The 15,681-nt window shown below is 35.5% G+C and overlaps 2 protein-coding genes across 2 annotated transcripts in view; both read right to left on the bottom strand.

The window, feature by feature from the left end:
- Positions 1 to 1,324: 1,324 nt before the first annotated feature.
- LOC125833825 (17.6 kDa class I heat shock protein 1-like) lies at positions 1,325 to 2,689 on the bottom strand. Its single transcript, XM_049512990.1, has 2 exons — positions 2,449 to 2,689; positions 1,325 to 1,596 (listed from the first exon to the last, which is right to left on the bottom strand). Exons 1-2 carry the CDS (start codon positions 2,687 to 2,689, stop codon positions 1,325 to 1,327), a joined length of 513 nt encoding a protein of 170 aa, XP_049368947.1.
- Positions 2,690 to 3,949: 1,260 nt separating this feature from the next.
- Positions 3,950 to 15,681, bottom strand: part of LOC125834148 (midasin) — a 52,258-nt gene continuing 40,526 nt past the window's right edge. The window contains 24 exon segments of the mRNA XM_049513340.1: positions 3,950 to 4,314; positions 4,424 to 4,549; positions 4,663 to 4,761; positions 4,844 to 5,023; positions 5,134 to 7,101; positions 7,225 to 7,428; positions 8,674 to 8,820; positions 8,941 to 9,231; positions 9,411 to 9,662; positions 9,785 to 9,943; positions 10,030 to 10,248; positions 11,099 to 11,353; positions 11,526 to 11,758; positions 11,860 to 11,960; positions 12,037 to 12,197; positions 12,681 to 12,837; positions 12,965 to 13,033; positions 13,189 to 13,302; positions 13,373 to 13,452; positions 14,147 to 14,259; positions 14,370 to 14,445; positions 14,608 to 14,769; positions 14,874 to 15,004; positions 15,095 to 15,176. Of these exon segments, the coding sequence (XP_049369297.1) occupies positions 4,282 to 4,314; positions 4,424 to 4,549; positions 4,663 to 4,761; positions 4,844 to 5,023; positions 5,134 to 7,101; positions 7,225 to 7,428; positions 8,674 to 8,820; positions 8,941 to 9,231; positions 9,411 to 9,662; positions 9,785 to 9,943; positions 10,030 to 10,248; positions 11,099 to 11,353; positions 11,526 to 11,758; positions 11,860 to 11,960; positions 12,037 to 12,197; positions 12,681 to 12,837; positions 12,965 to 13,033; positions 13,189 to 13,302; positions 13,373 to 13,452; positions 14,147 to 14,259; positions 14,370 to 14,445; positions 14,608 to 14,769; positions 14,874 to 15,004; positions 15,095 to 15,176 (5,412 nt within the window). The 3' untranslated portion in view covers positions 3,950 to 4,281.

Genomic DNA, 15,681 nt, shown 5'->3' with positions numbered 1-15,681 from the left:
GCATCAAAATGATTAACTAATAAATTATTTTTTATTTGATCACATCAAAATTATCTTCCCTAAAATAAATCTGTCATATTCATATAGGATAAGAATCAATAGAATTTTAAAATATATTCCATTTCAAAAGCTTACCAACTCATATAATTGTCCAAATTTGAGTAAAGATGAATCAAAGTCGTATTTTGATTGTGCAACTTTTGAATATTTTTAATCAAATTGTCATCAAAGATCCTTTCAAATTTTCAAAAAATATATATTATTTTAATCAACTATTCCGCTAGATTATAAAAATAACTTACACGGTTTTTTTCTCTTTCCTAAAAGTGAGTTTGATATTGTTGTTCTTTTGTATGATGCGCTGCTTCAATTTAACATTAATGGTACAACAATTAATAATAATAAAAATCTAATTATTTAATTTTGAGCTTGCAAAATTATTTAATCTCAAAGTACAAGCTAAAGAATAAAAAGAATGCATCTTACCTTTGTACTTGGGAAATGCTGTTGACTTGTGTTTCTTTAACATTGATTTTAATTTTTATTTAACTACACTTCAAATCTGTCAAATTAAAATCTTAATCCTGCATAGGGCTTCTTATTGAACGATTTGAACAAATAATTATACTTAACAATTTAAGTTATCAAATATTGACTTTCCAATATGTTAATCCACTAACTAACCAACCAATAAGCTATCTATTGGTAGCTTATCAAAAAGCTATAGTAAAAATATATAAAAGACTAATTTTAAGAGTGCATCCACATAACTGGTTATATAACAAATATATACTTACTGTAAATCAAAAAAGTTTATTTAACAATTATACTTACAGTAAGAACATAAGTTCCATAATTCATAACAAGTTAATAATTTGTTACCCCATACTAGATAAGAAAATTAAATAATTCATTCACATCAATAAACTGTGAATTATAATATTCGAATGAGATTCTATTCTAGGAGAAATAAAACCTTTCTCAAGATCGAATCCAAAATTTCTAATTAAAAAAAAGAAAAGCAAACTCCATAGAAATGTGCCATTTAATTTTTTAAATATAAAAATGTGTCAAACTATTAGCCCCTTATCCTGCATCTATTTTGCAAACTAGATAAGACAAGCTTATTCAATGATCTAATTACACACAAAACTAAAAATAGAATAAAATTATCTCATATTTAATTTGTACATACAAGTGATCCATTTATTTAAAGGCCTTATACACACATACTATATACTATATTCACAAAGGCAAAAACTAGTAGTAGTAGAAGTAAATACACAATAGACATGACTGTACCAAAGTCCAAATCCAAAGTGATCTAAGCTATGCCTATAGCCTTAACATTTTTTGGAATTTGTTGTGTTTCTTTCTTGGGTACATTCACAGTTAAAACTCCATTTTCAAGCCCACAACTTATACCTTCCACGATGACATTTTCCGGTAGCCGAAATTTTCTGCAGAAACTGCCACGTCTACGCTCCACGCGGTGCCACTTGTCATCCCCTTTTTCTTCCTCTTTAACTCTTTCACCGCTAATCTCCAGTATGTTGTCATCTTCAATTTGCACCTTTAGATCTTCCTTCTTCACACCTGCCATTTGAAAAACCAATCCACTTGTTATAATTTCAACAAAATATTCCTTTGTTTCAATTTGTTTCTACCTTACTTAAAAAGGGATTCTAGTCTTTTTAAAACTCGAATTTCCCAATTCTTGGTATTCGCCTAATTTGTATAAATTCAAAATTTGTATAATTCAAATCCTGATGATATAAATCCAGTTTCAATTTGTTTCTTACCTTCCTTAAAAAAGGACTACTCTTTTTAGAACTCTTTAATTAAGAGTTTCCCAATTCTTGTTATTCTGATTTGTATAAATTTAAAATTTGTATAATTCAAATCCATGATATAAATCCAATTTCAATTTGTTTCTTACCTTCTTTAAAAAGGGATTCTACTCTTTTTCCAATTCTTAAAATTCAAAATTTATATAATTCAAATCCAGTTTCAATTTGTTTCTTACCTTCCTTAAAAAAGGACTCTACTCTTTAAGAGTTTCCCAATTCTTGTTATTCTGATTTGTATAAATTCAAAATTTGTATAATTCAAATCCATGATATAAATCCAATTTCAATTTGTTTCTTACCTTTATTAAAAAGGGATTCTACTCTTTTTAGAACTCTTTAATTAAGAGTTTCCCAATTCTTGTTATTCGCCTTATTTGTATAAATTCAAAATTTGTATAATTCAAATCGCTATTCGTATATAATTTTACCCTATTTGTATAGATTGACAAGTGAATAAAATTCTGAAAAATTTATATAAATCACAACCTTCATAGGAAAGGAAACTATAGCTATAAAGCACAATTATTAAAACTTTAACTATAAAAAGCAATTATGTCCATTATTCTCAAAAAAGTTATAAAGGGATTAGATGGTTAACCAGGAATATCAACACGAAAAATATGAGCTTGATCAGTTTCACGCCAATCCACACTTGCGTGGGCCAAAGCAGAAACATCATCGTCACCACCACGCTTGAAGCCCAATCCACTACCAAAGCCCAATTCACCACCAAAGCCCAGGCCCAATGGATCCCATACATCAGATGAAAATGGGCTTACAAAACCCATATCTGTACGCCGTCCACCACCCAACCATGGTCCTATTGATGATGATGCCATATTAATATATTTTTTTCAATAACAAATTCTTCTTAATTCCACTTAAATTAATTATTTCTTGCTTCTGAAAAGCAGCTAGCTTTATCTTCTATATATATACTAATACAAAATTATGTGTTTTGGTATCACTTGTATATTGTGTGTGTTGTTTGATTTTGCCTTAGCCACGTATTTATTTATATTTATGCCACTTAGCTATAGTGTTTTAATTTAATAGTTTGCTGAGTGACACGTACATTGAAAGATGAACATGAACAGAATTTTAGAACTTTGGAATGTTGTATTATTTAACTTTCCAGAATAAGTTTTGAACATACTCTTCCTCCGTTCACTTTTACATGTCACTTATTTCTAAAATAGATTTTCAGTTTTACTTGTTATTTTTGACATATCAAGAAAAAATAATTATTTTTTTCATATTTTACTCTTAGCATCAAATACTTATTCTCCAAATCATTTTTCAAAACTTTTCCATTTAATATGAATAGTTTAGTAAAATACCTATATCAATAATTATTTTTTATTAAATATGCCAAACTAAAATAGTGACAAATAAAAATGACGTATAACCAAGTGACAGCTTTTAGGGTCCAACGCAAGCATGTTCAACACTTTGGCAGTTCAGCCTGTGGGAATTGTGGCAATGATCCTCTAGACAAGTCCTTTTTATTTTTTATTTTATTTTGGGCAAATATCGTTTAGTCCATGATCATTGGTTGAATTAAATGAAGAGCAAATTTTAAGAAAAAAGATGTGATCAAAATTCAATAAATTTATATATTTGATCAATAATTGTTTCATAAATAGTATTGATTTGTATTAATGAATTGTATCAAAGACCATTGTATTCAATTACTTGATGCAAATAAGTTGTATCAAGTATATTAACAAATACAATCGTATCGTTGCTATAATTTGTAACAAATTATATTTCTATTCACATACATTTATGTTCATTTGTTGAATTGTGTATTGTATTTATGTATTACAATTTGTATTTGTATCATTGACAATGTTAGCATTTGTAATGGTAACATATATCACCTGCAATTCACAGTTATTTCCATTAAATAACATGAAAAAGAACACAGGTAACACTGGATTGAATCTAGTCTAATCCAACACTAATTTTCACATTGTCAAAGTTGAATCCCGTCACAAATATTAGCAAGAACATTTACAGGTTGAATTTTGCCAAAATCTGGAATTCCCTTGATTTTGTGAAAACCTATATCAGTAACAAAAGAAAAGAAAAGAAATGAAACAAGCAACCAGATTGATTATCATTAAATTGTTAGCTCAGAAACTGATCAGAAGATAAAGCTTGTATAATATTTACTTTGGCACTATTAAGGTAAGTTTCCATAGTTACAACATGAAAAGAAGGTAGGAAGAGGCCATTTTCACCCCCTCCGAGAGGGGGAAAAATAAAGCTAAAGCCAAGAAAAGCTTCACTGTCTGTCATCCGGAAAGGAGATGGATTGCGAGGATGTGATTTACCGAGCTTCTCCTAAATACATGAATCATCTGTACACTTGATCTGAGCCAAAAGGCTGAGAAAGATATTATGTACACCTCTCGGAGTTGGCAAACTATTCTCTCGAGTGTTGCATAAGCTCAAACCACTGCATGGGGGAAAATCAAGATCATGATTCAGTACTTGCGTTAACAATAACTCAATAAAACAAATCTAGGATTGAAAGAGAGCAATCGTTTGTTGAGATATATAGTCACCTGTCTTAATAAATCAGCAAGTGTCCTGGGAAGTGCTTCAATGTTTTTGAGCACAACATAATAAGGGAAGGGGAATGAATCCAAATATTTCGAAAGCTTAACATCTCCGCCCTGAAAGGTGGCTTCCTGAAAAAGGGTGAGAGAATCAATCATGTTGGGAAACTTTCTTACTTCAAGAATTATGAAAAGGTACAAGATGAAGAACCTAATGCAAAAAAAAAGGGAAGTTCAGTGGTTACCTCAAGGTCCAATATGGATTTCTGTAGGCTATCCACCACAAGAAACGCGACCATTCGCTTTTTGCTTAAGAGATCTCTGACATAGCGTTTCATGTTCTCCTACAGTAAAAAGTAAAATAGAATGTGTAAACAGTAATGTGAAAGGTGGCAACTTCACCGACACTTCACCAAAGAAATTTACCTTCTCATGAAACCAGCCATCAGCTATTATCAAAACAAGCTGCTCTAGAGGATTGTGTCCAGATGGTAGCCGGGCATTAGCAGCTGCAGCATCAAGCATGTCATTCAAGTACTTCAAAAGATCAACCATCGGTTCCTCTGCTATTGTGTTTTCTTGCTTAAAAGTCAAACTAGAGATCATCTGTATATACAGAAAACATCAACTATATATCAATCAACTTCTATCAAAATGACCCAAACCAATAACTGCGACAGATTGGGAGAAGCATGTATGTGTGAACACAGACGAACCTTGATACCAGCCTCTCCAGTGAATGACTGATCAAAATCGTGCAATACGCGAATGTTCCCCTTCTTACCAAAGCTTGCAACTGATAGCTGTCCTATTTCTAACTGAGACATTGCACGGCAAACAGTCACCAATGCTTCAATGGCTAAACTTCCACAACCGCTCTCAGACATGCTGCGGGAATCGTCCACGGCAATTACCACTTGGTAGTTCCGTTTGTTAGGCCGAGTTCTCCTAAGCCATATCTTATCTTTACGGTAATGACTTGCTATATATGGAATTACCTTCTTCATGTTAATTCTTTTCCCGGTCTTGTAATCTCCCTGGAGCTTGCTAGCTAAAGTCGGTTCCATTACTAAACGCAACTGTTCAGCCAATTCCTGAGACAACCTCGTAGTTCGAAGTTCATAATTTTTCCAGAGAGTTGTGGCACTCTCTCTCATCTCATTGGATACCACCTCAAGGTTACGGGCCTTGCCCAGGTCGTCATCATCTACTGAGAGCTCGCTAAGCCGATTTATGTCCTCAGACAAAAAGGTCCTGTTCACTGATACCAAACTCTGGGACAAACTAGGGACAGCAGTACCATCTCTAGTATCAACTTCAGATGGTGATTCCAGTTGCTCCTCAGTGTTCATCATCTCTGATCCCTTGCCCTTGTCATTGCTGAAACTTAAAGCAGAATTACTGATAGTATGTGCTTCAGTCTCAATCTCCATTTCAGAAATGTCATCTTTTCTCTCTGTAGTTACAGTTTCTCTTTCAAGATCGTTTCCATGTACATTTTTGTCTACTTGATCAGCTGTTGCTGGCCCAAGTGCTTGAGCTGTTCCCTTTTCAAATTCAGCAGTATATGAATATTCATTTGCATTTTCAGCAGCCAAATCATCTGGAGCTTCACTCTCCTGGAGATCAAGGGAGACTTTGACTCTGTCTTTCCACCCCTCAAGGGCATCACCCACACTACGACAAGGGTTAGGTTGAATCCTTTGATGTGATGAATCAGCTGGAGGTAAAGGATTTTCAGGTTGATCACTGCCCAGTTTTTGTCCATTTGAAGAATCAGAAGCCATGATTTCAACCATAGAGGCATCAGGAAAACCTCTCATGGGAGCAAGGTCATGTTGAAGCCCACTAACATCAGATCCCTTCGCTTCAGGAGCAGCATCTTTTAAATTTGCTTGATTATATTCACCTCTAGGCTCAGACGCAGCAGTTGGGACATTATCACTCACAGATTGAGAAGTGTCCGATTGCAGCATCTCTCTATTTTCTGTTGTTGGTTCCTTTTTTGTGTCATTTGCAGGATCACCTTCTTCACCAGCTCCTCCAGAACTTTCCTCCAAATGCTCAGGGTCTGCCTCATCAAAAGTTGCATCTGAATCAGCTCTTTCATCTCCCTCATTTTCATCAGCAGGATTGCCTTGCTGGTCCAAATCATCTTCCATCATCGGTTCAGCAGTCTCTGGTTCATCCATATTACAATCATCTTCAGGACCTTCCTCATGTTCATCAAGCTTCAATCCAGTAGGATCTGCATATGCATCCTCTTTGTCCATATTTATATCTTCCATTCCTTCGCAAGTTTCATCATTTCCATTTTCATCAGCCTGCTCCTCTGATTTGTCAAGATCAAGTCCTCCAGCTTCATCAGCAGCTTCAGAAGAATCATCTTTTGCTCGAAGCTCTCTGTCAATACCACTATCTCTTACTGATGGGCCATTTTCGTACTTTTCATCCGCCGTACTAGGATTATCCTCACCTTTGTCCCATAGTTTCTCATCAACTGCTTCACCCTGATTACCAGTTTCCCCCATAGCAGATTCCAGTTCTTCATTTTCTTCATCGCCGTCTTCATCATCCCCAGAATCCTCACTTACGCTAAAGGTATCAGCGGCAAAATCTTGCTCCATCTCAATTCCTTTGTCAGTTTTACTTGGAGCGTCACCCAAAGTGTTCTCTTCATCTCTCTACAAAAGCAGAACCGAGAAGGTGTGAGCCATACCGTTACTCTTATTGTATAATAAAGAAAATTGGAAGAGAAGGGAGAAAAGTGAAAGCAAAACATAATAGGTATGCTTGTCATATCTTACATCAGCGGATGTGCCAATGAGCTGATCTTCATCATTTATTTGATCACTGACATCATTCATTCCGCTACCCTCACCCATACCTGTTCCACTTTGATCTTGAATTAAATCTTGGTTGGCATCATCCGTGTCCTCTTCTTTTGTACCAAAACCTTTGGCAAATAGTGAAGCAAAAATGTTTGCCAGCACATGGGTCATCATAGATAGCTGTCAAAATCATCGAGAAAAGTTTATAAATAATGATTTGTGAAACAAAGTAGCTATAGAGACAAAGCTAGGACTTGGAGATAACAGTCTTCCCTAATGTCTTCTAATCCAGAAAGTGTCTGAACCAGTATGTCTAAACTGATTTTACTATTGAATTAGTCCAGAGCTGCTTAATTAGATCTCTGTGTGTGTGTTGATCTTGATAAATAAGTTCAACACCACTTGGTCAGACTCAACTTAGCTATCTTACATAACAGAGGAACTCCCCATTCATACCTTCTTGCCTCTTTTATCATCTAGGATCTCTTTCTTAGTTCAAGTTTACTGTTTTTCTTATTGTTAGTGAGTCCCACTACTCGCAAGGATTTCTTAGAGCAAAAAGAGAAGTGCATACCCTCAGGTTGCAGCAGTTTAATGAAAACCTGTTTTGACTACATCTAATCTAACGTCAACACTGATAGAATAACTAGGATCCTATGTGAACTGGCCAATTTACCAAGGAAGTTGAAATTCGTCTGGGCTTCCAAATTAGACTTATTTTTTCTTCTTTTTTAAGTGGGATGTGGGGTAAAATATTTACCCTAGTAAAAGAAAGTTGTGTATGTGGGTGGGTGGGTTTGGGGGGGAGGGGGGGGGGGGGGTAAAAGAAGGAAAATTGATCGGAAGCAGCATCCCATATATTGACCATAACAAGCAAGAATATAAGGACACATTAAACAGATAACCAGGATTCAGGAGCCTATGCAAGGAACAATTACAATCCTATGGATGACAAGAAAATCATGCAGAAGAGTGAAGACCCATCATGGTGGAGGTTCATACCATCATGTATATGGTGGTCAGTTTGGAAGGAAAGGAATGGTCGATGTTTTGAAAATAGATCCAATTCCATTCACAAGGTCAAATGGAATTGAATAGTATCCTTACTTTTTTGGTGTAAACAGTTGTGTATATAGTAGATATACAGACCAGATTGTAGATTTGATAGGAAGCTTGTAACTGACATTTTTTGGTGGTGACCAGCATGCCCTTAATGCTGAAGAATCCAACCAGTTTCAACAAAAAAAAAAAAAAGAGTGAAGACCCATCACTTAAGGCGATGACAACATTCTAGAATGAATACATAACTTTTTTAGGAGGGTGGTAAAGGGAGGAAAATTGATCCGAAGAAGCATATAATATATTGACCTTAGCCACACATCACATATAACCAGAAGTAGGATAGGGCAATCAAGCAAAACTTACCATTCTATGCATGATAAGAAAATCATGCAGAAGACCATCGCCGAAGGCAATGATCACATCCAACAGTGAATACATATTTTCTACATGTGCTCTGACATCCGAATAGGCATTCGCATTTCCGGCGCTGTAACCGTTCAATAACTCTCCCTGTATAAAATGAGAGAAAAATCAGAATTGGAAGCTGGTATTTGTACCTGACAGATATAATGAATAAGGTCTTTTTTTAAAAATGATATAGGTTAATGAATAAGATCATATATTACTTACTCCAAGATGAATAGTATTCACTAATTGATCACTAAGATCTGATTGTAGATGCCTTGTTGCTGATTCGAGGAGAATTTTCAAAGCATTGATATTCACACCATCAGGAGGAGCACGACCATTCTTCAAAGTCACAAGACCTTTCAAAGTTTCTATGATAGATCTGTATGTTTTCACCAAGGCGTTGTCAAATTCAGCTTGAAGTGCAGTAGTATCTCCTGTATAGTGGATGAAATCTTGGGCCCACTCTTCAGATGTGCTTCTTGATTTAAATTGATTATGTATGAAGTTGGTCTGAAATGTTTAAAAGTCCCAATTATTGGAATGCATTTTGTAGCCAATAATATATGCAACTTTAACAAAAATATCACAATTTAACACATCAGACTCATATGATGACTTGCATCAAAATCAGTTTAAGTTCTCCAACTACTTAGAAGTTACTGTCAGTAAAGCGTAGAGCATTGGGAGACCTTGTCAAATATCTCCTCAAAGTTTCCAAGCAGGATATCCTTAATGGAGTTTCCAAGCACGATATCTTTAACGGTTACTCCAACTTCATCTTGTCCATGGAAAGCACGAAAGTCAACCTTAAAGTCGTTGATTAAATCAAAATTCTTATATACCAACTGCTTCATGTCCTTCGTGATGGCAATAGGATGCAATGGAGTTTCTTCCTTTCTTCCAACTCCATGAATGCCAATAAGATAACTGTCCAACAAATCCTGCCATAATTCCCATAACTAGTTAGTGCAACTGATATTTTAATAGCATGCCTGAGTGTAAGAAGAACTAGAATGTACAGAAAACTGTTCGAAAAAAGGGACAACTAGAAGAGTATGTAAACCTTAGATTCCTGAACGATGGGCAAATGATTCTCAATGAAAAGGCGAATCTGCATTGCACTGTCTTTAACACTTGGACAAGTATTCAAATGGAAATCTTCGACAGTTTGCACAAACAAGTGCTCTTCATACAACATGCCATACAAGTTATCAAAAAGTTGCTGCAAAATATGAATTAAACTTTCAATTACCCATCAAAATGAGGAGAGGGGGGGAAATTTGAACTCAGACTAAGAAGTTAACGTACCTTTTGTTGCCAAAGACACTTGTATATGCAGTGCTGATTTTCGGTGAATGATTGATCACATGTCACATTTGTGAAAGGGATATTACCAGAAGATAAGCTAGCCAAAGGCAATAACAATTCTTTCAAACATTTGAGTCGCTGAGAAAAAGCATATACGACCTCCCGTTGCTCTTGTTGAATGCTAGTGAGGTGGTCAATGTAAGATCCAGACTTGTTAACCTGCATTACAAGAAAGTGAGATTATAACCAAGAAAGAGGTACAAATGCTATAATAAAAACAACCCAAAGCAAATAGATAATTGAACGAGCAAGTAAAACTAATATAAGACTTAATCGATTCAGTAAATGGGGTTTGTCAATCAATATATCAACTATGGCTCAGTCCAAATTACTTGGAATCGGCTCATATGTGTACTCCTTAACCATTACTCTATTTAGGTGCTTCAGCAGTCAGGATTATTAGATTATTCTGAATGTTATGTTGGCCATCAACCTATCACAACCCTCCTCTGTTTGTTTATTTGTTTGTCAAGAAAGCTACGTTGCTCGGACTTAGGTGCAAGTGTCTGATACGGGTGCAGATCTAGAGGTCGGATCATACATGATCTACGGTTTAAGATTCGGGGATACGGATCAAGGTACGGATACGAATGATTCAGCTAGAAATAATTCAAATACCTAAAATTAGAGTTATATAACCTAAATTATGAGATATTATGTGGTGGACAACTTGAGCCTTGAGGAGAACAAAAAGAAAAAGAGTGACATAAAATTCTATATACAAGGTATTCCATTTTCTTCAATTTCATCTTAGCTCTTGTTTTGATTACAGATTTCATTGAATCTATCCGGAATTTCTCCGTCGATTTTGCTCAAAGTACCCAAAACTGGTTGACCAGATTGGGTATTGATACCACACCTACACCCATGTTGTGTCGATACAGGTGCAGCACCGAAAATGAAGAGTCTGAGCTACTTAGCCAGCAAGAATTAAATTAAACCAAACATGATAGGTAGAATTGACATGATAATCTAATTTTTTTTAGTAACATCAGTTCACATATGTTACCTGCTCAAGAGTAAAATCCTTATGGAAATTTAGGCAAATTTGCTGCAAAACATGCACCGAGTTGATGCTCTTAAAATAGTACAGGTTAGCCGTTTTCCATTTGGTTTCCAAACTCTCATCTAGTGAACATTGGAGCTCCCCGCGACTAACTTCAGAATCTTTAGAGGCCGGTGGACCTTGTGTTAGGAGTAGATGTTGAACATCATAAGACGGCTGGAGGAACCAGGACATTAATATATTGACTCTCCATTGCTCCTGTACACAATGAAAAGGACATCATAAAAAGATCAAGTAGAGATCAGAAGCTGGAAATGATAAATTACAATAGACAAAAAGATTCAGTCGAAATGAACACTTGGATGAAGAAATGATGGCGAATAAGGGAAAGAACATATTATCGGAAGACCATGGACTAACTTATATTTACCTCCATAAACAAGGCTCTGTGCTTTGATAGACCACAGCTATCCAAGAGCTTCAGAAAATCAGAGAATACCCTTCTCTTTCCCATTTTCTTGCTTGCATCCACCCAAACATCAACACAGTCTATAGCAGTACCACATACATCCTCGATCGTTTGTCTGAGTTGCTTCCACTCATCCAGATATAACAGGCATGAAGACTTGAAGCCCTGACCATCTTTGATGACATTTGCAACCCCTGATTATTTTCAAAATATGCAACTTTCAGAATCTTCAACAATAGGAAATAGGGAATTATATGTTGCCTGAACACAGTCAAAGGAAAAGAAAAGAATAAACCTTCTACGAGCCTAGATAGATCTGTATCTGTTGATACATCGAGGTGCAAACCTTGTACAGCATTCTCTACTTTCTTCCACCAATCGGAAAACCATGAAGGGCTGTGGTTGAAAAGCAGCAAGTTGATAAGACTTCAAGTAAACTAATTAAAAGACAGCAACATGGAGACAAGATCACCTGTCCATTTTTGACTGCTTCTGATCTAGGACAATATTTAGAAGAGCTCTGCTCCTTTCAAAAGAATCCAAGAGACTAGGTTCATCAGTACTTTGGGGATTTATCCCACTTCGTTTTGCTTCTTGGTTGATTAAAAGCATAACAGGTTGCTGCAGCAGGTCCTACATCAGTAAATCAAAATGTATGAGAAAAGCTAGAAGAAATATTTACATAAGATAAACTATTTCAATTGACAAAGAGTGCAACACAGGAATAGCTTTATAATGTTGAGATAATCTGAATTGACATTTTATTCCACATTCACACGCTCAAAATAAAATAATAAATAAATACCAAAAAAAGCAAGAAATAATTAGAAAGTTAAGTTTGGTTTTATCAAACCGTAGCAGAACACTGACATCATAATCTACCCAAAAGTAAATTCTAAAGAGCAAGATGACAACTACAAACTCAGAGTAATGGGATGATTAGTTTAATGTACAAGTAGAGAAATCGCTGAGGAAATCATTAGGAAAAGCTACATAAACTCAAGCTAGAAGGACACACCTAACATAAGTTTCACTTTCCAGTCCCAATTGTGCAGCAACAAATGGAGAGATGAAAAATCAACTTGAAGATGAGTCAATAAAAATAGCACGACTCACAGTGTATTTCTGCATGATCTTTCTGAGCTTCTGCCTGGTTCTCCTGGAACTTTCTATGCTTAAGTAATCTTCAAAACGTTCCCATCTGCATAGCTTAACAAGTTCATTTACCTCTGCCTCAATTTTCCTTCTATTAGTTCCAATGTGCTCCAAAATCCTTGCCCAAGAAAAAGACAGAGAAAAGAAAATTTAGAAAAAATAAGAAATATCACTTTAAAAGACATGAATGAAAAGCGCTTGAAGTGTATTATCAATTTCTCTTTTTGGCACAGTAGAGAACTCACATTGGCAAGAATTGTGCATAGAAGCCAAAGCTGTTGTAGAGGATTTTAACACTTCCCTCCAGACAAAGGCTGCACAGTTTTTCTCAAATCAGCATTTTCAATGGTTTATATACACTTCAGTACACAGTTTATGCATGATGACCATGTTTCATTGTGCCATATATTGGCTTGAAATTACAGAATCTAGGCACATTTACATACATAAAAGGAATCTTTTCCTCTACCTTGAATAGGTTCCATTCCTTAAACCAGCACAAATATGCCCATGAAAAGCGACCAGGAGCTGCAGGCGCTTCTTAAACTCACCGATACTGGACATCTCAATGAACTCCTTCAGGCTGAATGATTGACAAGCATTAGCGATGAAAATGTATCAAATTTTGAGAGAAAACAAAGAGAAGCACATGCCTTCTAATAGTAGTAAGGTTGTATTCATCAGTATCAGCACACTGCTCACGTCGAAGAACTGAATATAGTGGCAACCACAACTGCAGTTTGAGGATAAAATTAACATATGATCCAAGGAAAAAGTAATCTAACAATAAAAACTGCAAATTCTGTAATTCGATAGCATCCAGAAGGCTCTGCAACTGTGGAAGAAAAGTAGATCTGAAACTTCATTTGCTTATAAGAACCGTGACATGCTTCGAGCTAAACCAGACTCAAACATGTTTAAACCACCAAAATAAATTAACAAGAAGTTTTATTTCTGATATACACCGACACTACACAGACAAAGGAAATTCAAATCAAGAATACAGCTCATGCATCCAAGTCCCAACTCCTAGTTAACAAAGAATGCAGATTGCAAGTAACATCAATGTGAAAAAACTAGTCTCAGAAGCGCATACTAATGTTTGGCTGGCATCATACTGTAGAAGTGACTAGTTTTTTGTCATATGCATTGATAGTCTGGTAGACCTGAGTTAAAAACAATATATTGTGGAAATCACCAGACTTCTGATTCGCATAAGATACATCTTTTTCATTTGATCTGCATAACATAATTTTCTCAGGACTCACAGCTCACATCATTATTATAACTTTCTCTGCATAGTTGTGACAACAAGTTTTTGGTTTACCAGCAATTGAAGTGCTCTGAAGTTTAGCAGAAAGAGAGAGACCCAAGATAACATGCTTGGAGGCATGTTGAGTAAAAAATCAAGCCGAAATAGAAGTTACCTTCCCTGCATTCTTCTCAAACTGATCTTCAACTTCATTAAGCAGAGCAGGACAGGATTCGAATTCCAACTTATACCATGAGCACACCAGAGCAAATATGGGGTCCAAAAAATCTATGGAAACAGAATTTTTAGAGAGGCAGAAAAGATGACAGAGAGGGTTAAAGCTACTGAATGATTTAACATCATCAGATGTTAATAAAAAAAAAAGTATGGTAAATTACCAGACAATGGAAATTTCGCTACAGTTTCTTGCAACATCCGAACTCTGCTAAGCAGAAACTCTAAGCTGGAGAGCGCCTTCAAAGAAAGGAAAGAAAGAAACAATGAGAATTTGACTAGCAATTCAAATGACATCATTAAGCATACATGAAAAAGATAACCAGAACGATGAATATATCAATTTTTTCCTCCACCCTATTATGAAAAACAATTCTCCAAAGCAAAAATACAATACACTACCTTAGCCAATGGGGTGCTAAGAGGCATAGCCAAGATCATTTCAATTATATCCAAGATTCTCTGAAGAGCATATTCATCCCGTTCTTCCAAAAGTAGAGTAATTCGCTGTTTAAGAGATACTAATGGATCCACCATTTTAGCCAACATAGAGAAATTTGGTTCCTAATACATCATTTAGAAGAAATTTTTAAAGTGAATAAGGTGTACCAAAGGAGGGGAAAGAAGCAAAAGCATTTTAAAGGAAGTACGATATTAACAATCAAAACCTTGTAAAAGTTGTATCCTAGGGTTGACTTATTTGATGAACAGAACGTTGTTTCATGCTCTAAACATAGATGAAGCAAGTGTTCGGGTGCAATTTTCGCGTCCAAAGAGGAAGATGGTAAACCTTCTAGATCTGCAAGCATAAAGATGCCAGAGAGCTTAGCCAATTTTCCCATAATAAGACTATCAAAGCATGCAGAAAAACTGTTTCCCAAGTTTTTACCTCTAATCATTTTTGCTCCCAACAAGTAAGAGTCAGTAAAGGAAGACAATCTGCTTGCATCAGATACATGGAAACATCCAGGCTGAATTCAAACACCATGATCAGTATTTAAACACATAAAGATAGATAGATAGACAGATAGATAGTTATAGAGAGAGAACATACATTATGTGATAAAAAAAAATTCCCCAGTATATAATGGATACAGAGAAATAAAAACAAAAAGAATAACATGTTACAAACACAAGTGTGTGCAATTCTAAGGGTGTTCATTACAAAAGCACTTTTACATCCCTACACAACGGCACATCCTATATGTGCCTAAAGGAGCTTCAGATGCAAATGGAAATATCTAAATAATTTATGTCATACCCCATAAGGAAGTTCAGAGACTATAACTTAGGAGTAGGTCTTCATTTTAACTTCATCTTAATAATTCAGGTCCACAAGAAAAGAACACACATTCTAAATGTTTTGGAGTACTGACAGAAACAAGCTAATTGTTTTTCAAATAGGAAAAAACGTTACAAAATGTTTCAGAACTCCCTGCACGAGCATTAGTTCCACGCCTGACAACAAAAGTAAAT

The sequence above is a fragment of the Solanum verrucosum genome, unplaced genomic scaffold (assembly GCF_900185275.1).
Source record: "Solanum verrucosum unplaced genomic scaffold, falcon-dt-bn FXZP01000108.1, whole genome shotgun sequence".
Classification (NCBI taxonomy): domain Eukaryota; kingdom Viridiplantae; phylum Streptophyta; class Magnoliopsida; order Solanales; family Solanaceae; genus Solanum; species Solanum verrucosum.
The sequence above is the reverse complement of the archived record's forward strand: the minus strand, read 5'-3'. Positions and strand labels throughout refer to the sequence as shown.